The sequence below is a fragment of the Pelophylax lessonae genome (genome assembly GCF_965119305.1).
Source record: "Pelophylax lessonae genome assembly, chromosome: 4".
Classification (NCBI taxonomy): Eukaryota; Metazoa; Chordata; class Amphibia; order Anura; family Ranidae; genus Pelophylax; species Pelophylax lessonae.
Genome location: NC_138771.1, coordinates 271892924 through 271917948, shown reverse-complemented (window position 1 = coordinate 271917948; position 25025 = coordinate 271892924). Strand labels below are relative to the sequence as shown.

The 25025-nt window shown below is 42.9% G+C and overlaps 1 protein-coding gene across 7 annotated transcripts in view; it reads left to right on the top strand.

Annotated features, from left to right (window-relative positions):
- The window catches only part of SRGAP1 (SLIT-ROBO Rho GTPase activating protein 1), a 297632-nt gene that overhangs the window by 192715 nt on the left and 79892 nt on the right, over positions 1–25025 (top strand). For 4 of the 7 annotated variants that reach the window (XM_082254987.1, XM_082254986.1, XM_082254990.1 and 1 more), the window contains exons 11-15: positions 795–822; positions 2860–2962; positions 17064–17124; positions 17228–17305; positions 20225–20359. In XM_082254987.1, coding sequence (XP_082111113.1) covers positions 795–822; positions 2860–2962; positions 17064–17124; positions 17228–17305; positions 20225–20359 — 405 coding nt within the window. Of the gene's footprint in view, positions 1–794; positions 823–2859; positions 2963–9891; positions 9926–17063; positions 17125–17227; positions 17306–20224; positions 20360–25025 lie in introns of all 7 variants that reach the window. The other 3 variants (XM_082254988.1, XM_082254992.1, XM_082254991.1) reach the window with 1 other exon arrangement.

Sequence of the window (25025 nt, the reverse complement as noted above, 5' to 3'; positions counted from 1 at the left end):
CGTTAAAGCATAAATAAAAAGTCCTCACTGCAAAGAAAATAATTAATCACTACCTGTCCCGATGCAGATCTTTAGGCTCTATTCACAGGATTGTGTGCTGAATCGCCATGATTCTGCCCACGATCCCAAAATGACGTAAATCGCGGGACAGGCTTGCAATCCCCCTTTTAATGGCACCCCGTCGCCCAAACAAATCGCATTAAATCGTGCAAACAGTATTACGGGACACCTGTCGCTCAAAAGAAGTTCTGGAACCTCTCTTGGGTGACGGGTGTTCTGCCATGCGTCGGGCAGCAATCGGGGCAAAATCGAGCCGCAGTCGGGGTGCCATTGGAAGTAACGGGATCGCAAGCGTGTCCCGCGATTTGCGTCAATTCGGGATTGCTGGTAGAATCATGGCGATTCCACCCACGGTCTGGGAAGTCCTAGATGTGAACAGAGCCTTTCTCTTTGAGAACTAGGCCAGCCAAAGAATCTTCAACATCCAACACACTGTGATTTTATTGTATTTCTAGTTCCCCGCAGTGTGTAGTGGTCCCTTCCATTGGCCCTTTGTCAGGAGCCATAAAGCAAAGAGACGAACCAGCTAGTTTGTGTGGATGGAGGAATGATTTAGTTTTTTTCATTCAGCCCATTGGCTAAATAACAAAAGTCTTAACAGTGTATGGCCAGCGTTAGTACGTCAATTTAAATGGGAGTATTGATTGTTTATGTAACTGGATATCATCCAAACGCTAAAAATCCAGTATATCTTTGAGCTATATATAAACTTGCATTCTTGGATTTTTTTTCAGGTCATCGAGCAGAATACATGACTACAAGGTAAGCTCTTTCCTATGCTGATTGATGGCAGAAGCTACAATCCACTTTCTAGAATTAGGATTCCTTGTTATAGCTACAGTATTAGCAGTATCAGAATTTGATTATTGTGAGCCCCTGAGTCTATAATATTAAATAAAAACTGAGCTACTATATATGCCTGATGCAGTTCTGTGAATTAGGTTTTAAAACCTGGATGGATGTTAGAATATGATCATGTTCACTTATTTTTATTTTATTTTTTTGTTTTAATTGTATGACAGTTTGTAAGGCATTTGTGTCTGAGAATGGTTTTACAAACATTTATTTAAATCTGATTTGTAGTCCAAAGAAGATGGGCACAGGGACCTAAGTAATTTATTTTACCCAACCCAATCTTACATGAGTAGCGTCCAAAGTACCATCACTGCTTACATACTAGCAACATTTCTAGTTTAAAACCACCCTTTCTGAAGCCAGAGTTGTTATTAACTGCTCACAGCATTCCACTGATTTATATACTACACCTTCATCCCTCATCTCCTCCTAAAGGCAAATTTCACCTGTGTCCGCCACATAAACCATAACAGACAGCGTGTATCAATAAACAACAAGTTGAATAAAATAACTATTAATATTAGAAATGCTGGGTTGTTAGTAACTTGTTTTGAAGGGGGGCAGATGTGTTTATGCAGTGAAGGCATTACAGTATTCAGTCACATAGATGGTATGTGGATTATTCCCCATCAAATCTGTCTTCCTAGCACTTAAATGAGTTGGTTTCACGACACTCCTTACTGGTGATTGGATGACCGATAATGGCATTCTAGTAGATGCTGAGTATGTGCGGGAGGCCATAAGACTGCTAATCACAGCTTTGGCTTGAGAAAGGGTCATATTTGTTTTACTTGAAATATCCCTAGGATGTAAGGAGCAATGTTATAATGGGCACTAATTGTAAAGTCCCCTGTGCTGATCCTCTTTTAGGAATACGTTGGATGTGCCCTATACTACATCAATGCTGAGAATATTAACCTCTGGCCCCGACCATGAGGTGGAGGCGGCCATTCGGGTCATGTGACGGCTGTGATTGGCTATCACTGGGGTCACATGATTGAAAAGCTCCTGCCTGCAAGTATGTGTTGGGAGCTTACCAATCCCTGCCGGCTACCATGCAGGGAGCGAACTCAGCACGGTAAGTTGTTTACACAGGGCCGCATATATCCGGCCGCTCTGCATTAAGACCCACCCTCCAAGAGACCGCATATATGCCTACTTTCGGCGCCAAGAGGTTAAAGTGTTTACAAATCTTTACCAAGCAGTAAAAGAACTTTAAAACAAAAGGTTCCTAGCCTCTCTAGCTGCTTCTAGGGCTCATGCCAGAAAACAAAATGAGGCTTTTAAAGGCATGTGTCATTTTTTTATTTTTTTACACTAGTTGTTTACATTAGAAGGTTGGCAGTCTTCCAAGATATGCTGTTCTAGACAAACACAGTGCATGATTTCAAAATTTGAAAATGTGTTTTTTCACAATACTTATAGAAACTGAGATGAACAAGGGCTTGGTGTAAAGTGCTTTTACTGCTTATTCAGAATATGTAAATTATTTAGTGAACATTACCTGGGCACTGGTTTCCTTTAAAGGCTGGGTTGGAGCATGAGGTGTGAAAGTTGTTTGAAGGTGTGCAATCATTATTTAATGTACGTAAATCATATTTGTCAAATGAATCATTATTGACTGGTGACAAAGCAGAATTTAAATAACAAATCCTTAATCACATTGGCTATCATGATTCCAAATATTAAGATTTACCATAATTTATAGCAGAGGCTGGACAAAAAAACGAATTTAATTAGGTGTGTGATACACAAAAATTATCTTATGCTTTAAGGTATTTATAAGACATGATTATTTATTCACCACGCATTGTTTTGCCATCTTGAGGTACAATTCAATGCAGTATATTCAAAGCTGTTCCTTTTGTTGTCCAACATGTATAATCTATTAAATACTCTTAATAAAATTATATTGTCACTTAATATTGATGTTCCCTTTCTCAGGCCTCCAAATGTACCCCCTAAGCCCCAGAAACCAAGGAAACCCAGACCCCGATCTCAGTATATTACTAAGTTGTTTAACGGGGATCTGGAGACATTCATCCAGGTATTGGCGCTTGTAATGCTGCACCTTCTGCTTCCTATGTAATGACAGGACCTCAGCGCAGCTGAGGAACGTCATTACTTTCTACAATGTGGTGGGCTGTTGTTTCCCTTCTGATCAATATCCTTCCTGAGTCTACAGAGACAGTTGGAATTGTAACCCCTTCCTCAGTGATCTATGCATTATTCTTGTGCGGTGCAGACAGTGACATTTCTGCAGTGAACTCTGCTACAGTTAATGTTTAGTGCAGGAAACATTTCCTCAAGAGTCTTCCTGTTATTCATTTTCAGAGAAAACACAGCCATGACACTGGTTTCATTGAACTGCATCTGTGTAGTCCATATTCTCAGGTCAAGTGACACCAAATAAACACGGTCTGTTCCTTCATACTTGTCTGTATTTTTAATAAATTACTGACAAGCATTCAAAGGCTGTACCTTGCTCTTCGTGTGTGTATAGGATGAGTGCACTATTATAGTAAAATGTCCTCTGCTTCCTCTCTAGCCCTCTTAACTAGGTTAAGATGACAATTATACCCTCTAACGCTCTATTCACTCCAAACGCAGGACATTATTTTTAACATGGGTTCCTATGGAACACGTTCACATCATAGCATTTTTGGAAAAGATCAAGGACTTTTGTGTTTAAAAAATGCTGCTTTCTCTATCGTTCATTGACAGACACAGCTCCTGATTGATTCTTCTTAACCATTAGGTTATACTGCCGCCTACAGGAGTAGGACACTAGGCAGGAAAAAGCTTAACTACGCCTATGGATAGTCCCAGGGGGTATACACCCACTCTCTGCTATAGGCACTCAGTTTTTTTTTCTGCCTAATCAGAAGTAAGAACCTAGTTCCTTGCTGGGATCTCTGGTCCTGGCAATTTTTTCTTTTTAAATGGAAGCGATGCCCACTCTGTTCCCGGTATGGTAAGTAGCTGTCCACCCCTCTACTCCTGGAGGGTTTTGGGGTGGACGTTGGCCCCTTCCTGGGGTGTTGGGACCCCTGGGTTTCCCCTCCTTCCCCCCAGCCCCACTAAACTTTCCGTGGTCACTGTGGGTCTTTCGGGGTCCCCACCCTGGGTGAGGTTATGAGCTGGCTTTTGCCACACGTTCCAAAAGGGGGCTTGTTGGAGTTGCTGCTGACCGGGTTTTTCCTGGTGCGCAACAGGGGGTTGAGCAGGGTTCCCTGCCATCCTAAGGGTTGGTGACTAGGGCAGGGATGTCCTCTGGGCTAAAAATTTAGGCCGCGGCTTTGCGGCCTACTGGTCAGAAACTGTGGGGCAGCCCCTGTGGGGGTGGCTGAAGCCACTGCCTCCTGTTTGGGCATCCGCCCTCCCCTCCGCTGCCCCTGGGTGGTTGGCTTTGTTGGGGCTCGCATCCAGGTGCATGGGTGCCCTCAAAAATGTAGGCCGTGGCTTGCGGCCTACTAGGCCATGCAGGCCAAGTTGGGCGCCTCCATTGTGGGGGATCCCAGTGAGTTTGGGTGAGGCCCCCACTCTTACCTTGGGTATCTGCCGGAGTGGGATCCGTGCACTTGCGGCTGGGCCTCCGCGAAAATTTAGGCCGCTACTTGCAGCCTGCTTGGCAATGCCATCAGCTTGACGCATCCCTTGGAAGGGGTGGGGGCCGTTCATTTTTTGATGACAGCCTTGCCACCATTATTGTGTGGGGCACCAGCCCCATTTTTAGCGCTGCAGGACCATCAGGGTACTCTGCCTGCGCGTCCGCGTCATGGCGGGCAGCCCCTTTTAAGGGGGCTATTTCCTATTATGTGGGTCTCTATGGAGGGGCCCAGGGGGTGATCCCCTTGTCCCCTTTTTCCGGGGTCCAGTAAGTGGTCCATTAGTGGTCCCTCGGTTGGCGTCCCCTTTGCGTGATCGCAGTTTGCGGCCCTCCCCTGATTGTTACATCAGATCCTGAAATTGTTTTTCGGCCGCCACGGACACGAGTCACCCTGCTTGGTCTGCATCCACGCACCCGGAGTACTCAGATAGCGACAATGATTCCTCTGCTCCTCTAGCCACGGATGAAAAGGCACTGGTGGATGCACTGTTTGTGTCAGTGCGTGAAATTTACAAAATGGAGGTTGCGGCCAATGCTGCGTCTGAGGCGCCGGCCCCTTTCGGCACCCACAGGCCCTCCAAAGCAGCGAGGGTGTTCCTTTTTCCACTTACTTTGACAACATTGTCACAAAACAGTGGTGTTTTAAAAAACACAGTGGTTCCTAAGCGTTTTTGCTTTGCGCGGTATCTTTATGAGGATTAACTGCTTAAAAGGTGGACGGTCCCACCTGTAATGGACTCCTCGGTATCCAGGTTGAATAAAGCTACCTTCATTCCGGTTGAGGAGTTCCCAGCCTTTACAGATCCAGCTGATAGGAGGGGGGAGGCTCTGGCCCACCATATGTTTGCTGTGGCTGGTTCGGTACTGGGAGGGGAAACCCCTTCCCCCTGTCTTGTTGAGCTGGCGGATCAGTTGATCCAGGAGCCACAGTTTTATCTGTGATGCTTCTTTGGATGTGGCTCCTTTGATTTCTAGGCTGTCTGTATCCGCAGTGGTGCTTCGGCATGTTATCTGGCTAAAATGCTGGTCTGCGGACCAGACTTCTGAGAAGGCCTTATCCGATCCTACCCCCCTTAGATGACATCGTTAAGGGTCTCACAGGGGGGAAGCGTACTCTTCTTCCGCCGGTTACCAATGGTAAGGAGCCCTGCCGTAGACACGGGCCATTCTCCTCGGCTCATGAGGTGTTTTCGTCCCTCAGGGTTGCAAGACAAGGGATCAAAATTCAGGGCCTCTACCGGAGGTTCCAAGAGGACCTGGTCTGGCAAGCCATGACCGAGCTCTTCCAGACCTGCAGACAAGGCTGCCGCTGCATGAAGGGGCGCCCTAACCCGTATCTGAGGTGGGGGGGACGTCTTTGCTGGTTTCCAGATCCATGGACCTCCCTGGTACAGGACGAGTGGGTGTATGAAGTTATTCAGTCAGGCTACAAGATCGAGTTCGGTTTTTACCTCCGGAAAGGTTCTTCCCTTCCATCCTGCACTTGTCCCCAGATCGCTTACAGGGTCTCTCCAATTCTGGACCTCATGGCGCTAAACTGCTTTGTGTGGGTACAGAACTTCTGCATGAAGTCCATTCGCACGGTAGTGGCGTCCCTACATTAGGGGGTTTTCTTCTCGCTTCTATCGACATCAAGGACGCCTACTCTCACATTCTAATATGTTCCGGTCACCAGTGCTTCCACCATTTTGCCGTGGACGAAGAGCAGTATCAGTTTGTGGCGTTGACCTTTGGTCTCCCCTCTGCTCCTCGGGTCTTCACAAGTGTTGGCCCCTGTGCTGACATTGTTTGAGTCAGCGGGGGATCGCGGTACTGGGGTACCCTGCGATCTTCTGCGAGCGGAGTCTGACTGCTCTGAATATCTGGAGATTACTCTGCAAACTCTGAGGGAGTTTGGTTGGATTCTAAACCTTCAGAAGTCTGCTTTGGTTCTGTCCTCAAAAACTGGACTATCTGGGTCTGACTCTGGAAGAACTGTTGTTCATCAGATGGTCATCCCTCCAGGCTTGCATGTGGGTGCTGGGCCTGATGGTGTCCAACTTCAAGGCAGTCTGTTTGCACAGTTTCACACAAGATCTCTGCAAAAAGCGATTCTGGTGAAATGGGACAAGGATCCATGGTCTCTAGAGGTGGCTTCGTTCTCCGGCGCTTCTACAGGGAAAGTCCTTCTCTCCCTGTACTGGACAGTTGTCGCCACGGATGCCAGCCTGTCCAGTTGCGGAGGCATCCTCAGCACAGATGTGCTCAGGGGGTCTGGACTCTGGCAGAGTGAAAACTGCCGATTTAATGTACTGGAACTCCAAACGATCAGACTTGTCTGACTTATTGGGCAATTAGTCTTCAGCGGTGTCTGGTACGAATTCATTCGGACAAGGCCATGGCCGTGGTCTATGTCAATCACCAAGGGGGCACAAGAAGTGTCCTGGCGGCTCGGTAAGTAACCGGCATTCTGAGGTGGGCTGCCGATTCCTTTTAGTCCTCTTGAACTCCTGCCACGACTCCTGTGCAGGATCGAGGCAGAAAGGATTCCGGTCATTCTAGTGGCTCCAGACTGGACTCGCTGGTCTTGGTATGCCGATCTGGCACGGCTGGTCGCTGATGCTCCTTGGGGACTTCCTCTCAGGTAGGATCTGCTGTATCCTGCTTTACAGTCGCTGTCTTTGACGGCTTGGCTGTTGAATGCCGGGTTCTGAAGGATAGGGGTGCGTCGGAGTCGGTGATTCCTACTCTGTTAAAAGCTAGGAAATCTACTTCTAGGGAGATCTACCGTTGTATGTGTAAGACGTACATTGTGTGGTATGAGTCTCTTCCTCTCTCCTTCTCGGTGGATCGGATCTTAACCTTCAACGGGGGTTGAAAAGCAATTAGCCTTAAGTACCATCAAGGGCCAGTTATCGGCTTTGGCGTTTTTTTCCATTGACCTTTGGCCACACACTGCCTGGTGCGTACCTTTCTTCAGGGTGTCCGACATTTGGTTCCTTCAGTGTGGGCATCATTACCACCCTGGGATCCTATTTGGTGCTTTCAGCTCTACAGAAGCCTCCCTGTGCAAATATTCAGGCAATTCCCCTGCTTACGCTGTCCCAGAAGGTGACCTTTTTAGTTGCTACCCCCTCTGCATGCAGGATGTCGGAATTGATGGCGTTATCCTGTCGTTCACCTCACCTGGTGATTCACAAGGATAAGGTGGTGCTTCGTCCTGGTCCGTCATTCCTTCCCAAGGTAGTCTCTGACTTTCATTTGACTGAAGACATTGTGCTGCCTTCCCTGTGTCCCAGGCCTAAATATCCGAAGGAAATTGCCTTGCATGCCTTGGATGTGGTCCGGGGCAATGAGGTTGTACCTGGCAGCTACGGAGTCTTTCAGGAAGTCAGACTCTCTCTTGTGCTCTCGGACGGATCTCACAAAAGGGTGTCCGCTTCCTCTGCGACCATTTCCAGATGGATCAGACAGGCGGTGGTTCAGGCCTATTCCATCAAGGGTCAGGTTCCTCCTTTTCCTGTCAAGGCACACACTATTAGGGCACCTGGTGCCTCCAGGGCTTTCCGTCGTCATGCGTCAGTGACACAGGTTTGCGAGGTGGCCATCTGGTCGTTGGTGCACACTTTTACAAAGTTTTTATAAAGTGGATGTGTTTGGATCTGCGGATGCTTCTTTTGGCCGCAAGGTTTTACAGGCTGCTGTTTAGAGGACCTGGACCTCTTTGAGGGTGTATTGTTTTTCAGGTGAGCTCCAGTTGTTTATGCTAGAGCTCTGTTACCTGATTGGCTATGGTTTTCCTCTGGAAATTTTTTTCTCATGTTTTTCCACCCCTCATGTTTAACACTGCTTTGGGACGTCCCAATGGTTAAGAAGAATCAGGAGCTGTGTCCGTTAATGAACGAAAGAGAAAATGGACAGACACAGCACCCACCCTCAGCGTGTTGGCTTTCTTCTGACACTGCTTGTAACAAAACAGTGCCTATAGCTGAGAGTGGGAGTATACCCCCTGGGACTGGCTGAGAGTGGGAGTATACCCCCTGGGACTGCCCATAGGCAAGGTCGAGCTTTTTTCTGCCTAGTGTCCTACTCCTGCAGGGGGCAGTATAACCCAATGGTTAAGAATCAGGAGCTGTGTCCGTCAATGAACATCAGAGAAATTGATTTTAACAGTAAGTCAAAAATTCAATTTTTTGCCGTGATTTGCGTTTTAAATCTGCCCAACAAAAAATTTGGCAAACAAAAAAGAAAAAAACATAAAAAATGCAAAATTGCACTAACAAAATTGCAAAAAGCACTGCAGAAACACTCAAAAGCAGCATGCATAGGGGTGAGGGGAGCCTTAAACTGGCTATACCTCCAGTGGGCTGATCAAAAAATAAATAAACAAGAACAGATTTCCCCATCCAAACAAGTAAGTTGGATGGCAGAATCCCCCCCACTGTGCTATTGTATTCGGAAAGTTGGTTACTCCTATTTCCAGCCGGAACTGCCATCGAATCAAAATTTAGCTGGTGCCAACTTAACCTGCCAAATGTTAATCCATCTATGGCCAGCTCAAGTATATACTTACTCCCTCTGGCAGCCTTCTGCATTGCCTACAGCTTGGCTGGTAAAAATCTAGTGCTAGCCTGGCATTAGATTATATACCAGCCTTTCTGTAGATCAGTAGGGGCCACTACTGTGGGAGGGAAGTAAGTATGCACGGGTGTGTTCATCATCTGCTCTAGTAATTTCAGTACTTTTAGAGTCACTGAGGTGCACCCCTTGCTTTTTTCAGTACATGTTTCCTTTAAATCTAATAGGATGTCTCACCCTCCCAAAATTCCAAAAACATATTATTTCTAAGTGATGTCAGACAGATCATAGCTATAAGTGTGCAGTCTGCATTTTAAATTGTAAAACATACAGAACCCACCAGAAGTACATAGAGAGTAATAACAGCTGGAAACCAGAAGCCATTGAAAGAAAAAGTAAATATTTTATGAAAAGGCATAATAAAATGGATACCCTATGAAAAATGTTATTTATAAAATCAGGAATAGTGGACTTTTTTGGGGTTAAAATATAACTAACATATTTGTATCTATCTTTGAAAATCTTTGCACACAATCAATGCACAAAGTCCCTTGAGCCTATCTTATTGACTTTGTAGAGACAATTGCCTGCTGCTACAGAGTTCACTGCAGTGGAAAGATTGATTTAATCTGGATATTTGTCCAGCTGATGTAATGTAACGCACTGATCAAGGCTGTTACTCCACCTTCTCTGTGTCCTAAGGAATGCTATACTATGAAATTAGTAAAACTCCAAAATTCCATCTTGTACCTTCACTACAGTTATTTTCTACCTCTTTTTCTGTCCTGTATTTCTAATAATGCTTCTAGTCGGGGAAGAAGGAATTCACACACAAGACATCAGGTATTGTACTCTTGGCAATCGCCATCATATTTATCCATATCTTGCTTTGCAGAGGTGGGTTCTGATCAAGGGGATGTTTGCACATGAAAACAAATTCTACATATTTTTTTAAGATGTACTGTTGTTTTGAATTAATACATATTGGGTAACCCTCTGTTATTCTCAAAAAAGCCACATGGAATTAAAATGTATTCCGCTCACTTGAGAACACCAGATATCCGGTTTCGTTTCTGGACCTACTAATCGGGTTTTAGGACCTTTCCTCATTTAGCAGAAGTCTTGGTCAGTGTTTTTTAATTTTTGGTTTATCCTAGGTGTGTAGACTGCTTTAGAGAAATTTCAAAAATTTCAATCCATGTTAATTACTGTCTAATAGATTACCGCAGCCTGTCGCACAAGAGAGAAGACCTTTAGGTACTATTTTTATCGAAGATGCCAGTGTGTGATATTCTAGCTGTTTACTGAAAACATCAACCTTTTCCCATGCCTTTAACCTTAAGGAGCATTTGGCCTTCAATTTAGGGAACATATAGGCATTTTCTTTTTAGTTTTCACGGATTATATTTAGGTTTGTCACATTGTAAAAGATAAAAGCTAATGAATCTTGGTGATTTTTGAAATACTGCATCATTGGCATTCCTTCACACATGCATTGTGTACCAAGAGCTGTTAATCCTCCTCATAGTGTATTAAGGATGTGTGATCTTGTCTCTCTGATCCTCCTCTTCTTCCGCTGACTCCAGACCATTCTTGATAGAACAGAGCATTAGGAGTCAGGCTGCACATGCTCAGTTGGTGTTTATTGCTACAGCATTTTTTTTTTTATCTTGGGAAGGTGCACGTGATCAGCACGGGGCCGATCAGCACTGTCCAGACAGAGGATCAGGGGAAAACAGAAACTCCTCCTACAAGCTTTAATCAGACAGTGATACAAATTATAAGACTGATATATACTGCTGATGAGAAAAGATATTTAGGCGTTTATATTTACTAAAATAATTGCATTTTCAAGTTCTGTGTACTGTGGCAGACCAGACATATGGCGCTTTTCCACTGCATGGAACCGAACGGTTTGGCTCGCTTTTGTGCTTTTCCACTGCTGGTACCCCATGGTATGGTGTAGGAACGGTTCGGTATGGTACGGCGGCGCTTTTCCACTGCATGGAACCGAACGGTACGGCTCTCAAAAACAGTACCACCTCGATTGTGGTTCCAAGAGGTACCATACCCGGTACCATATCCCACAATCCTTTGCATGCAGTCACTACTAGCCACTGATTGGTCAGAGAATCCCACCCACCCCGTTGTTATCCCACCCACTTAACTTTAGTACTACTTTAGTGGAAAAGCAAACCATACCGTACCGAACCGTTCCAACACCGTACCATGCGGTACCAGCAGTGGAAAAGCAAATCGGGCCAAGCAGGGCCGAGTAGAGCCGAGCCGGTACTTACAGTGGAAAAGTGCCAATAGTGAATGCAGGGTCCTGGGTTTAGTAACACTTTAAATCCACTGTAGTGGCAGAATTGCCTTCTTTACTACTCTTATAGCTGAAACTCTATTAGACATTGGTTAAAGAAGTAAAGGCTAATTTTTTTTTTTACTTATTTACAAACAGAACTTTATCCAAAAGGGGAAGTTCCACTTTATTACCTTCCCTCCCCTCCCCTCCTCTGACACATTTAGCATGTCATTTTTTTGGGCTGTAAAGCGGGTACCTACTTTTGACAGGTACCGACTCCACTTCCTGGACAGGTAAGTGTCCTTTTATTAAAAGTCAGCAGCTACAGAACTTGTAGCTGTCAACTTTTCATTTTTTTGTAGAGTGGAGAACACATTTAATTTATTAAACATGGTATACTTGCCTGCTCTGTGAAATGGTACTGTACAAAGCAACTCCAAACCTAGTCATCTGGGGGTCCCCTGCTGGCTCTGTCCGCTGCTCCTCCACTTACTATGGGGGGCAGATGTGCAGGCTTGCTCCTGAGCCAGACTGTGTGCAACCTCAGACACGCAAAGTGGGCACCCCCCCCCCCCCCACAGGATTTGATTGAAAGAGCTCATGGGGAGCTGTCTCCTCTGGGAGAATACAGTTCTTGTTGCTAGCAGCTAGCAACATCAAATAGTAACCATGGGATGCACTATTCCGATCTAGATGTCCAGAGAAAGTAGTCGTCAAGACCATAACATTATGTTAGTGGTATCCTAAAACTAGGTCAGGTTTTCTATTGACCTATCCGCTTACAAATAATGGCATTTCCTGTTAATGAATACAAAGATAGAATTCTTATTCCTACATTAGTAATTATGCAATGTACTACTTATATGTAAACTTGGTGCTGTTGAACCAGGACTCTTGAGTCACTTTGTTTGCTTAACTTGTACCTAGCCTCTGATGTAGTAGTGGGAGTAATATTTACATGCAGATCTATTTTATACAGCATTAAAAAAAACTTTCTTTTCCATTCTGTGTCCCTAGTCGGAACAAAAAGATTTAAAGAGGAACTTAAACATCACCCCTCTCCTCCAATAATGTTTTTAAAACCGTTTATGCCAGATGCTGGATTGTCCTTAATTCAGATACTTACCCACCCAGTGGTTCCATCAATGTTTTATTGCAATCTGCTTCTCCGCTGCCTCCACTCAGGTACCATGCCGCCATCTTCCTTCTTGACCTCATTGGAAGGGTGCTGTCTCTTCTGAGTTCAAGCAGCTACCTCCTGATGACATGCTGCTAGGTCTCTCCCCCCCTCCCTCCCTCCTCCTCCTATGAATGGAAGCTGATTCTTTCTGGAATATGTGCTGTTCATATCCCAGGAAGCAGCGGGAGCACAACACATCATTCCTGCCTGGTGAGAATAGAGTAAGCGAGGGAGGTAAACAAAATAAAAAGGGGAGGGGGGGTGAGTGCTGGAAAGGAGGAAAATGTATTTTAGTATGAAGGTCTGCTTTTAACTGTGTATCAGAAAAATGCTCTAGTGAACACAATTACATACAGATGTAACAGACTCCATAGCAGTTACAATTTCAGCTGCAGATCACAAGTTATTAGCAACATGCAAGTCTACAAGCACCTGAAAAGTCAATCCATAAAAGAGGTCCAAACCAGCTCTGCATTAAGTTGAGCGCTCTTATACTTCAAACAACAAAACAAGAAAAGACCTCAGAATGCACTGGCATAGCATAGAGACCTTCTTTATTCTTGAAATAAATACATGATGCAGTCACAAATTTAAAATCTCTTCTAAATCACATGTAGCTAGTACTAACTGGCTGGCTGATATAATGCATATGGCTTCCAAGATTAGAGATGAATTGAGTGGGCATCAGTTGTAAAAGGTTTTGGGATGCATCTGTCTTGAAGTCCCTGTCGTTGTCCTTTCTCCTGGTGCTCGTCAACATTCCCTGACTACATCAGCATACAATGTTGGGTTTCTATTACTAGAACGTGTTTTAGGAAAGCTTTCCCATTTGTCAGCATGGTAACAGAACACATTTGACTTTTAAAGTAAGCACGTTGTTTGCATATAATCTAGTACATAAAAAATATGTATAGATTGAGGACCTGCAGTACAGAGCCTTTCCAAATCCAACAGAGGATGACCATTGATGATGCATACATTAGCCACCAAGCACAACATGATTGTTTGCAAAGTCCAAGAGGTGTGTTCTGTTCTGCTACCAGGCAGGCAAAGGGGAAAGCTTCCTTGCAACACTTTCTAGTAACGAAAACCCAATGTTGTATGCTGGAGTAGGCAGGGAGTACTGATGGACACCAAGAGCAAGAAAGACTGATTCTGATGAGATGGCTGCATCCAAAAAGCTGTTACCACTCAGCTCACCTTGATGTCAGTGGCCATGTGCAACAAAACAGAGTGCCAGTCTATACTGCCTATATCCGATCCACACAAGGTTTTAAATTTGTGAGTGAGTTATATATATATATTTTTTTTCGAGTTTGAAAAAATCTCTACACTATGCCAGTGCTTTTTTGCTGCATTTTCTTGTTTTGAGTAAAATAAAAACTTCTGTGTCCACTTTGGTTTTGTGCAAACATACCCTTGAGGAATTTCCACAATAAGCATGCCAGTAACATCTAACCAAAATTTGCTGAACTTTCTACATTCTAATGTTGATCTATCATATGCTTGAGCTTTGTTTTTTTGTTTTTATTAAAAGAGCATAACTTGTTTTATGTGTGTAATTGTGTACAGATAACACTTACGCAAGCTCTCCAGCAAACACAGTTTGTCTAAATGGCTAAAATAACCACATTATGATTTCTAGAAAAGTAAAACTATGCAAAGAAAAAAGAAAAGGTTTTATTAGGTTTATCTACCACATACTCATTACTATTATTATTATTACTATTATTTTTTATACAGTATTTATATAGCACCAACAGTTTGCACTATGTTTTACAAAGCAGAGGCAGACTGTACAGTCACAATACAATTTGATGCAAGAGAGATCAGAGGGCCCTGCTTGTTAGAGCTTAAAATAGAAAAGAGGTACCACTGATATAAAAGGTAGTATTTTTTAGGAATAAGCTGATGGAGAATGTAAAAGTACAATTAGAGGCCAGATGGGCCTCCCTGAAGACATAGGTCATAGATCGCCTAAATGTGGACAGAGTAGGAGGTAGTTGGACAGTTTGGGGTAAGGAGTTCCAGAGGATGGGAGAAGTCCTGGAGGCAAGCATGGGAGGAGGTGACAATAGAGCTATAGAACAGGAGGTCTTGGAAGTAGAGAAGAGAACGGTTTGGTTGTTTATTTTGAGACACGGTTGGTGATGTGGTTTGGGAAAGAATTGTGGATGGCTTTGTAGATTAGGTATTTTCCATTTTATTCTCTGGGTCAGCGGAAGCGACTGGTGAGACTGGCAGAGAGGGCTAGTGAACACTGACTGGTAAGGTGGATGAATTTGACAGTTTCTCATAATAGATTGAAAGGGGGCTAGCCTGTGTAAAAGTAGGCTAAAAACGAGATAGTTGCAATAATCCAGGCAAGAGATAACCAGGGAGGGAAATATGAGCTTGGTTTTGGAAAGCACGAGTTTGAGGAAGCGGTGTGACATGCATACTTGTATGCTAGTAAATTAGTGATGGGCAAGGAGAATGACTGGGTGAACAGAGGGGTAGAAAGATAGATTTGTGTGTTGTCAGCATAGAAATGGTATTGGAAACTGGGGGAAGCGACCCAGGGAGGAGGTGTTGATGGTGAATAGAGGTCTGAGGATGGAATATTGAGGGACCACTATGGAAACAGGAAGAGGAGAGGAGGAGGTAGAATTGTAAACAGTGAAGGTGCATTGCGAATAGGTAAGAAGAAAGCCATCAAAGTGCAGAGGCCTGGAAAATTTAGGTTTTTGAGGAGGAGTGGGTGGTCGGTCATATCAAAGGCAACAGGAGGTCCAAGTGTAAGAATAGCTACCATTTGTTTTAGCATTTAGTAAGTTGGTAATGCATTTTAGGAGAGCTGTTTCTGTGGTCTGTTTTGTGAAAAATTCAGGCTTAAAAGGGGTCAAGAAGATTATCAGTGAGGTGGTAGCTCAGGTGAATGTAGACTAGGTGTTCTGGGAGTTTGAAGGCAAATAGGAGCATAGAGATGGGTTTTAGATTATATTGGTAGGTCCAGCGAGGGCTTTTTAAGTATGGTTTGACCAGTGCATGTTATAGAGGGTTGTGAAAGATGCCAGTTGAGAGGGAAAGATGGAAAATGTAAGTTAGAGTGTAGGCTAGAGCAAGAAGGTGACCATAGTAGTTGCAAGAGAATGGAGTCTGGGGAGGGTCAGGTTGACAGGTTAAAAGGGGAGAACTATTGAATGTGCAGATGGACATGGCATGTTAGATGGGGGAGATATTTGTACAGTGGAGATCTCATCACAAATTGCATCTGTCTTATTTTTTAAGTGATTAGCAATCTCTTGGACAGGGAATGAGTTAGTGGCTGGAGACCGTGGAGAGTGAAGTAGTTTTGTTAAAGGTAAAAAGAAGTTGATGGCGACTGCATGAGAGGATGTTAATGAGTGATAAAATAGGTCTGTTTGGCAGTGTGGTGGCAGGATATGTATTTTAGAGACTAGATTTAAACAGGGTGCAGCCTTGCTGGGGTTAGTTTTACGCCACAGATGCTTTTGACACCTGTGCTCTACAGCAGTGGTCCTCAACTCCGGTCCTCAGGGCCCACTAACAGGCCAGATTTTAAGTATTACCTTGGGAAGATACAGACTAGAGTTCTGCAATCACTGAGCAGCAAATTATATCACCTGTGATGTATTTCAGTTATCTTGCAAACCTGGCCTGTTAGTGGGCCCTGAGGACCAGGGTTGAGGACCACTGCTCTAGAGTGCAATTATGTGTTTTGAGACGTCTAGCTGTTTGCCAAGGTTGTAGCAGTTGGGGTCTGATTCTGTTTGTAGTGGGGGTAGCTAATGTCCAAGGAGGATGAGTGCAAACTGTTGATGGTGCAGGGGTGATATATTGTCAAAATAGTCTGTTGCAGATTAGAGAAGGGTTAAAGTGGCAAAGGTTTTTAGGGTTTTTTTAATTGGAGGGATACAAGATTGAAGATGGAGAGTGTGAAGTTAATAAGGTAGTGATCAGAGAGAGGTTGCAAGGGGTACAGAGGTGGGAGGATACAAAATCAAGGGAGTTGCCATCATTGTGCTAGGTCAAAAAGAGGAGGTTAGACTAAGAAGACTAGAAGTAGTATCTGGAGCATTAACATTTATAGGGATGTTGAATTCGCCAAGAATGAGTGTGGGAATTTCAGAGGAGACAAAGTAGAATAGCTAAGCCCGGCAGAGAAGTAATCAGGGAAGCCTGATTCCAGTCCAGGAGGCTTTCAGATCACTGTAATCCTCAAAGAAACTGGAGAACATAGATGCATATAGTGAACTTCAAAAGAGGATAGGGACAGGAAGGGAGGTAAAGGAGGTGAAAGGTGCTTTGTGGGAATATAAAATATAATCTTTGCTTTCCTTGGATAATTTTTTTTAAACTATTGAGCATTATGCAGTAAGAGAGTTTATCGTCTTTAGAGATTTCATTTTTCAAAATTGTATTATTTTGAAAATATTAATTTTAATATTTTAAAAAGAATAACACAATAATAATTTTGCATTGTATCACTCTAGGAATCTGGGCAAATCATTCCTCTCATTGTGGAAAGCTGCATCCGATTCATTAACTTGTATGGTAAGGTATCATTTTGCTCATTTCCTGACTCAGGCCAAACTTGCATGTGGTCAGAAATGCAATGCTTATATATTGGTGTGTTTCTGTTCTTTTTCTCCATCAGGGCTTCAGCATCAAGGTATATTTCGTGTCTCTGGTTCCCAGGTTGAAGTTAATGATATTAAAAATGCATTTGAGAGAGGTAAGAGATCTTTGGTAAAATAAAAAAAATATATCAAGGCTATTTGTTGTACCAATTGGCTTTGAATGTTTGTTTTAGAGAATACATGGTCTAGAGTATATTTACACTTCTGATATGTGTTTTTGTCTTATGGGCACTTCTGGTATTTTACCTTTTGGATAGTGGTTCATTTTTTATTTTTTTTAATAATACCAGATTTAGCTTGATTATATATATGCGTGTTTGCATTATTATATATGCGTGTTTGCATGACTGTCTACCTCAGCTTATCCCTAGTTGAATTTTTTAATGACTTTCTGTCAACCTAATTTTAAAGCAGTACTAAACTGCCTGCTGGGTGGGAGATGTGGATGGGTAGAGGGTCTTGCCATAATGTGCACTCTTGCTGTTCAGCTGACCCTGCCATCTCTTCTAGCATTGCATTCAGTTTTTTCGGGGTCTTCTCTTTTCTGTTGCTGAGTGACCACTGATGATGTAATTCCTATGCATGTGCAATGGAGTTTCATCGACTTAGCACCTGATTCTATTCTCTGCATCGTACAAGGAATGGCCAGAGGTGTACACAGCAGTGCGCATGCTAGGAGTAAGGGAAAATATTTTTTCAACGGAAGAGACATGCAAAGTCTCTTCTGTCAACAAGCGTTGCCTGCTAGCATTTTGTTCTTGCCAATTCTGCTTTAAATTGACCTAGTTTGCTTACATTATTTGCCTGTGTATGGGTCATAAAATTTAAGTCCTGCTAGATCACTTCATGCTGGCCCCTTTTTCAGGTGTACCATAGCTGCTCTCTGTTTTGTGCACTGTGCTAAAAATGTGGAGGCCAATCTGCAGACAGCCTAGACATGTATTGTTGCTCATCAGGGGCTTGAGCGAAATGGCAGTCTCCAGCAAGAAGAAACCGAAACAATGCTTGGAGGCAATTTAGAACACACTAATTTTGGTATCATAATTATTGTGGAATGAATGTTCTTTGCTAAAGAACTTTTTTTTATCAAGTTGTTATGGATAAAGTTCAACTTTAAAGAAAACCTGTCATGAGAGAAACACCTTGACTGTAATTGCTGGCCTTCTGGAATTTCTAGTTGTCATGCTGATCCTCTGTCTGCAAAGCCTTCTCAGTCACTGAGCTAGAACAAATATGTCGGTAATAAAACCAGATAGCACATATAACTACTTTTTTGTGTTGGTGGTTGTCAATATGACAGCCAGGTAACAGACCTTTTCAAGAGGAGATCAGGAATGTCTTCCACCTATCCCTCATGACAGGTTTCCTTTTCAAGAGGAGATCAGGAATGTCTTCCACCTATCCCTCATGACAGGTTTCCTTTTCAAGAGGCGATCAGGAATGTCTTCCACCTATCCCTCATGACAGGTTTCCTTTTCAAGAGGAGATCAGGAATGTCTTCCACCTATCCCTCATGACAGGTTTCCTTTTCAAGAGGCGATCAGGAATGTCTTCCACCTATCCCTCATGACAGGTTTCCTTTTCAAGAGGAGATCAGGAATGTCTTCCACCTATCCCTCATGACAGGTTTCCTTTTCAAGAGGAGATCGGGAATGGCTTCTACCTATCCCTCATGACAGGTTTCCTTTTCAAGAGGAGATCAGGAATGTCTTCCACCTATCCCTCATGACAGGTTTCCTTTTCAAGAGGTGATCAGGAATGTCTTCCACCTATCCCTCATGACAGGTTTCCTTTTCAAGAGGAGATCAGGAATGTCTTCCACCTATCCCTCATGACAGGTTTCCTTTTCAAGAGGAGATCAGGAATGTCTTCCACCTATCCCTCATGACAGGTTTCCTTTTCAAGAGGAGATCAGGAATGTCTTCCACCTATCCCTCATGACAGGTTTCCTTTTCAAGAGGCGATCAGCGATGTCTTCCACCTATCCCTCATGACAGGTTTCCTTTTCAAGAGGAGATCAGGAATGTCTTCCACCTATCCCTCATGACAGGTTTCCTTTTCAAGAGGAGTTCAGGAATGGCTTCTACCTATCCCTCATGACAGGTTTCCTTTTCAAGAGGAGATCAGGAATGTCTTCCACCTATCCCTCATGACAGGTTTCCTTTTCAAGAGGCGATCAGGAATGTCTTCCACCTATCCCTCATGACAGGTTTCCTTTTCAAGAGGAGATCAGGAATGTCTTCCACCTATCCCTCATGACAGGTTTCCTTTTCAAGAGGCGATCAGGAATGTCTTCCACCTATCCCTCATGACAGGTTTCCTTTTCAAGAGGAGATCAGGAATGTCTTCCACCTATCCCTCATGACAGGTTTCCTTTTCAAGAGGCGATCAGGAATGTCTTCCACCTATCCCTCATGACAGGTTCCTTTTCAAGAGGAGATCAGGAATGTCTTCCACCTATCCCTCGTGACAGGTTTCCTTTTAAGAGTCACCGCCTCCATATTTGCTTAAAAATACTTTCTATCAACTTCTTGCCATCACCAAAAAAAAACAAAAAAAACAAAACCTGTTTAATATCTGAGTGACATTTGCATGACACCTAGCAATTTTTTTTCTGAGCTTTCAAATATAATGAGCATTCCTGCCAGTCTTTAAGTAGCCATGCTGTTGAGATAATTATCATGGCATGAAAAGACACAATCTCCTGGGTCCAGTATGTTACATGTGGCTTACTAGGCAGCATTCTTGAATCTAAACATTCCTATGTGGTAGCAATGGCTTCTAGTTACCTTCATGGAGGTCTTTCTTGTTTTGATGTGAATATATAATTTGCATGCATGCTATACTATTGTTAACTTTAATTCTATGTTTGCTAGCTAAAGAGATGTATTTTTGCTCTGTCTATTTATACTATTGAATTGGCACAAAAAGATATAATTCTACAAGAAGTGATGTAGTATGTTTGACAGTGCTGCTTTCACTCTGTAATTTGGTAATTTTGCACATTACTCTAGGTGAGGACCCTTTGACAGATGACCAAAATAATCACGACATCAACTCTGTAGCTGGCGTCCTTAAGCTATATTTTCGAGGCTTGGAAAACCCACTCTTTCCCAAGGAAAGATTTAACGATTTGATATCATGCATCCGTAAGTCACTGCTTGTTCTCTATAAACCCCCCCCCCCTCCCTTTTTGTTCTCAAAAAAACTCAATTTCCTTGTTCACCTTACTGAGCCCTGCACCCTCTTTTCTCCTTGTCCCAATGCTCTGTTCTATCTCCTTTTTCCTGGAAGAGGAAAACAGCTATAGATGTCTTCAAGGCAGTTTGTCCCACATCTGCGCCACTCTCAGAGAGTTTAGTCATACTTGCAGCTGGGACCGCTCCCTTTTTTTCACCAAGATTATGTATAACTCTTTGTGTCCAACACAGCAGGAAAACATTCCTGCAGGCATAATCGTGGCTTTTATACACTTCAGTTATTGTGTTTTCTTTCATGTGGAGGTCAGGTTCAGACAGGCAGCATCAACTCTAGGGCTTTGCAAGCACAGGCATAGAGTGTGCACATCTCTGTGATCTATGAGAATCCTATACAAAAAACTATTACACAGGTTAACGAAAGGTAAATGGCCTTGTAAACATATCATTTAAAAGGAAACGGGTGAATTTTCAATAAGCAGACATTATAGGTACTTATTGTATCATTTACTTCAATGTCATTTTTTATGTGACTTTTCTATTTTTATGTATTTTTTTTCTTATTACTTGCTGGCCTCTCCACATTTGCATGGTTTTGTTCCCTTTATAAATTTGTAGATCCTTTTTATTGGTTTCCTGGATGTCAAGCAGTGTGCACAGCAGGTCTATTTGATGACAGCTGCAATAACGTGTATCAGCCAAATACACAATCTGTTATTGTCAGTCAGACTGATAGATATGCTTTGAGAGGCAAGCTCAATCACTGTGCAGTACTACTAATGCCTAGTACTCAGTATGAGAAAATCGAATGAAAAATACCACTTTCGGAGCAATGGTCTGATAATCTGATCGTTAGTGCACAGCTTTTGAGAGCCATTCGCGGCAGTTCATGCAAAAATATCTGAAAGGACAAACATGAACATTTTTTACGTGTAATTTTCGTATAATCCGTACAGGATTCGTCCGTAAAAAAGACCAAGACCACGCATGCTTGGAAATTAAGATATACATTCCATTACAAGACAATACATCACTTCTGAAGTTATATTCTGTTGTATGAGAATTTTCATAAGTTAAGTAACTTATTGGTTTTCGATATGAGGCTAGCATGCAAAAAAAATAAGACAATCATCTGTCCGATATTCTCATCATGTGTATGAGACTTTTAGTATTAGTAGAGCCTGCTTTTTCTTTTTAACTGCTTGCCGACCGCCGCAAGTACATATACTGCGGCGGTCAGCCCCGTGCAGGCAAAGTCACGTACCAGTACGTCACTAGCCTGTGAGCCAATAGGGGGCGAGCACGCACGCTCGTTCACGTACACCTCAGCGCGAGTGACCGGCGGACATCGGGATCGTCAGTTACAGAGGGAGAAAGGCAGGCGGCTAATGTAAACAAAGCCGCCTGTAATTCTCCCCTGTGTAACAGCAGAGATCATAAGGTCCTGCTATGTAGGATCGTAGATCTCTGCTGTTACACAAACAGCCACATCCCTGCACAGTAAGAAGCACGCCCCTAGGGACACACTTAACCCCTGGATCTCTAATAAAGTTAACCCCTTCCCTGCCATTGTCATTTTTACAGTAACAGTGCATATGTATAGCACTGATTACTGTAGTAATGTCACTGGTACCCCCAGAAGTGTCAAAAATGTCAGTCAAGGGTCCGATCTGTCCGACGCAATGTCGCAGTCCCGCAAAAAAAAAAAACGCAGATCACCGCCATTACTCGTTAAAAAAAAAAAACAACAAAAATGACAAAAATCTTTCCCTTAGTAAACGCAATAACTTTTGCGCAAACCAATCAAAATACGCTTATTGCGATTTTTTTTTTTTTTTTACCAAACATATGTAGCAGAAAACAAATTGGCCAAAAATGTTAAAAAATTTTGATTTTTATATGTTTTTGGGGTGAATTTCATATAAAAAAATGTGAAAAATATTGTTGTTTTTGCAAAATTGTCACTCTTTTTTTGTTTATAGCGCATGATCAAAAAATCGCAGAGGTGATCAAATACCACCAAAAGAAAGCTCTGTTTGTGGGGAAAAAAAGGACGTCAAATTTGTTTAAGCGTCGCACGATCGCGCAATTGTCCGATAAAGTCACGCAGTGCCGAATCGCAAAATAGGGCCTGGTCAGGAAGGGGGTAAAATCTTCCGGGGGTTAAGTGGTTAAGCTATTCGGGCTGTCCTATGCATACGTTTGTTTATAAGCTACAAGTGGAATCAAGGTTTAAAGTCTAAAACGCAAGCTCCCACCCAAATGCGCCCCCCCCCCCCCCTTTGCAGAAAAGCAAGCAACTTTATATAAAAACCATTCAAGGGAGCAAATGTTGGAAATCTTACCTTTTTCCCATCATCCAGCTGCAGTGCTTAGACGAGAATGATGTCATCCTTCTCCTGGAGAGATGTGGGGAATATAGATTACTCCAGATCTTGCTGAGTTGACACACCCCGCACTTTGCTGCAACATTTTCTCGTGAGATTCGAGTGCCCCCCATTTTCTGGCATATAATCTTATCAGCAGGAGGATGACAATCACTCCCTGCATCATGGAAGTCAGAGGAAAAGTGAGTAAAGATTTTTTTTTTTTTCCTCCCTATAGGTGTTTTCTTTTTAAAAATGATGTCTTTTAGCAAGGGGGAGGGGCCCACTTCAAAAGCAGGCCTGAAAGTCCGAGGCCAACTTTAACAGATTCATGCAACTATTTATTTTTATTATGCATGTGGCTTTCATTTATCTTTATAAACAATATCCAATTAACAATGGTACCGGAGAGCTGAAGCTATTTTACTTCCTTTTTGACATTTAGGACATATTTTCGTATTCAGCATGTAAAAAAACATTGTTTACTTGGAGTTTCAGTAACTTTAAATACAATGGGTTTCATGTTTAAGAATGGGTATAACAAATATTTATTGTGTATGCTGTTTAAAAAAAAAATGCAAGCTTTAACATGTAATATTTCATAGTAGAGGCAGATATCTGTGAAAAATCAACTAGATTCAACTCACTAGGATCTGTTGGGTTCAAATAATCAAGGACGGTGTGACCATAACCTATTCACATCCTAGCATCTGAAAACTGGCTGCATATGGGTCACACCCCAACTTTGATTTGGAAAGTTTTGATCTAGTTACAATCTGATATTTACTTGTTTTTATTACTAAAGAATGGCTGATTTAGAAAGCTTTTGTATAGTTAGTCGGATATATTTACTTGTCTTTGCTTAAAAAGAAACATTAAACTGAACTCTGGAGCCCCCACTGCATGTTTGAAATGCTTGTTTAGTCTAGGGGTGCAGGGGTGAGGTGTAATACATTTATTCCTGGGTCCAGCAGGCTTCCTCAATCCATATAACCACTTCCCTGCAGTCTTCTGCTTCCTGTTTTTGGTGTGCCACTGTCTCACATACAATACAAGATTGATAGCACTACCTGGCAGGGCACATGATGATGCAGAGGAGCCCCCTGGAGCTTAAGAACACTTTATCCATGCCCCCCTAAACTAAGCAAGCATTTAACATTCTCGAAGTTCTGCTTTAAAGCGGTAGTAAAGTTCTGGATACAAAAAAACAATTCTCCCTGCAAAGGGAAGCCATATTGTGCTAGTATGCATCGCATACTAGCACATTATGAAAGACATACCTTGAAATGAAGCCCTCCTGCGGTGCGCTGTCAGGGCTTCCATCCTCACCCGGTACACCGCTGCTTGATTGTCCTATCTGGGACAATGTCACTGCCACGCATGCGCGCGGGAGTCTCGGCCGTGGCACACAGCTCTGGCACATTCCTTCAGAGCACATGCGCTGGTGATGTTACCAGCTGCTGCTTGCTAGAATATCACCTAAACGGTACACATTTTTATGAGGTATTCATTTTACCTACAGGGAAGCTTTATTGTAAGCTTCCCCGTAGGTAAAAATAAAAAAGGAGAGTTTATATCCACATTAAGTTTAATGCAAACCTGTCATTTCCCTGTGCAGGGAAAGCAACAGGTTCACTTAACTTTCCCCATCCCTAGGAGCATATACTCACCATCTCTTTGATCCCTTTCTGCTCAGTTCAGCCATTGGGAGCAAAAAGATGAAGCGCTGTGTAACTGAGTCGGAGTTTGCACAGAAATTAGAATTTTCTCTTCCCAAAAAGTTGGGTGACTGAGCAGGCAGTCATCAGATACCAGCACTGTCATGTGGAGGGGAAGGTGTGTGAGTCAGATATTTCCCTGTAACCAAAAGATCCAAGTATCGCTCTTTACTCCTGAAGTTTTAAAGGGGAAGGAAGGGATGGGATGTATGTGTTGCTAGAAAAAGAAGAAATTAACCACTTGCCATCCGGTGCAATTTTGACATTTTTCATATACATGTTAAAATCAGCATTTTTTTTTTTTTTTTTGCTAGAAAATTACTTCAAACCCCGAAACATATATTTTCTGAAAGCAGAGGCCCTGGGAAATAAAATGGTGACTGTTGCAATTTTTTTATGTTGCAAGATTTTTGCACAGCCATTTATCAGATGCAGATTTTCAGGAAAATATACACTTAAATGATTTTTAGTGCGCACCAACACAATCGAATTCCTAATATTTTTGCAAAATATAAAAGATGATGCGTCTAGTAA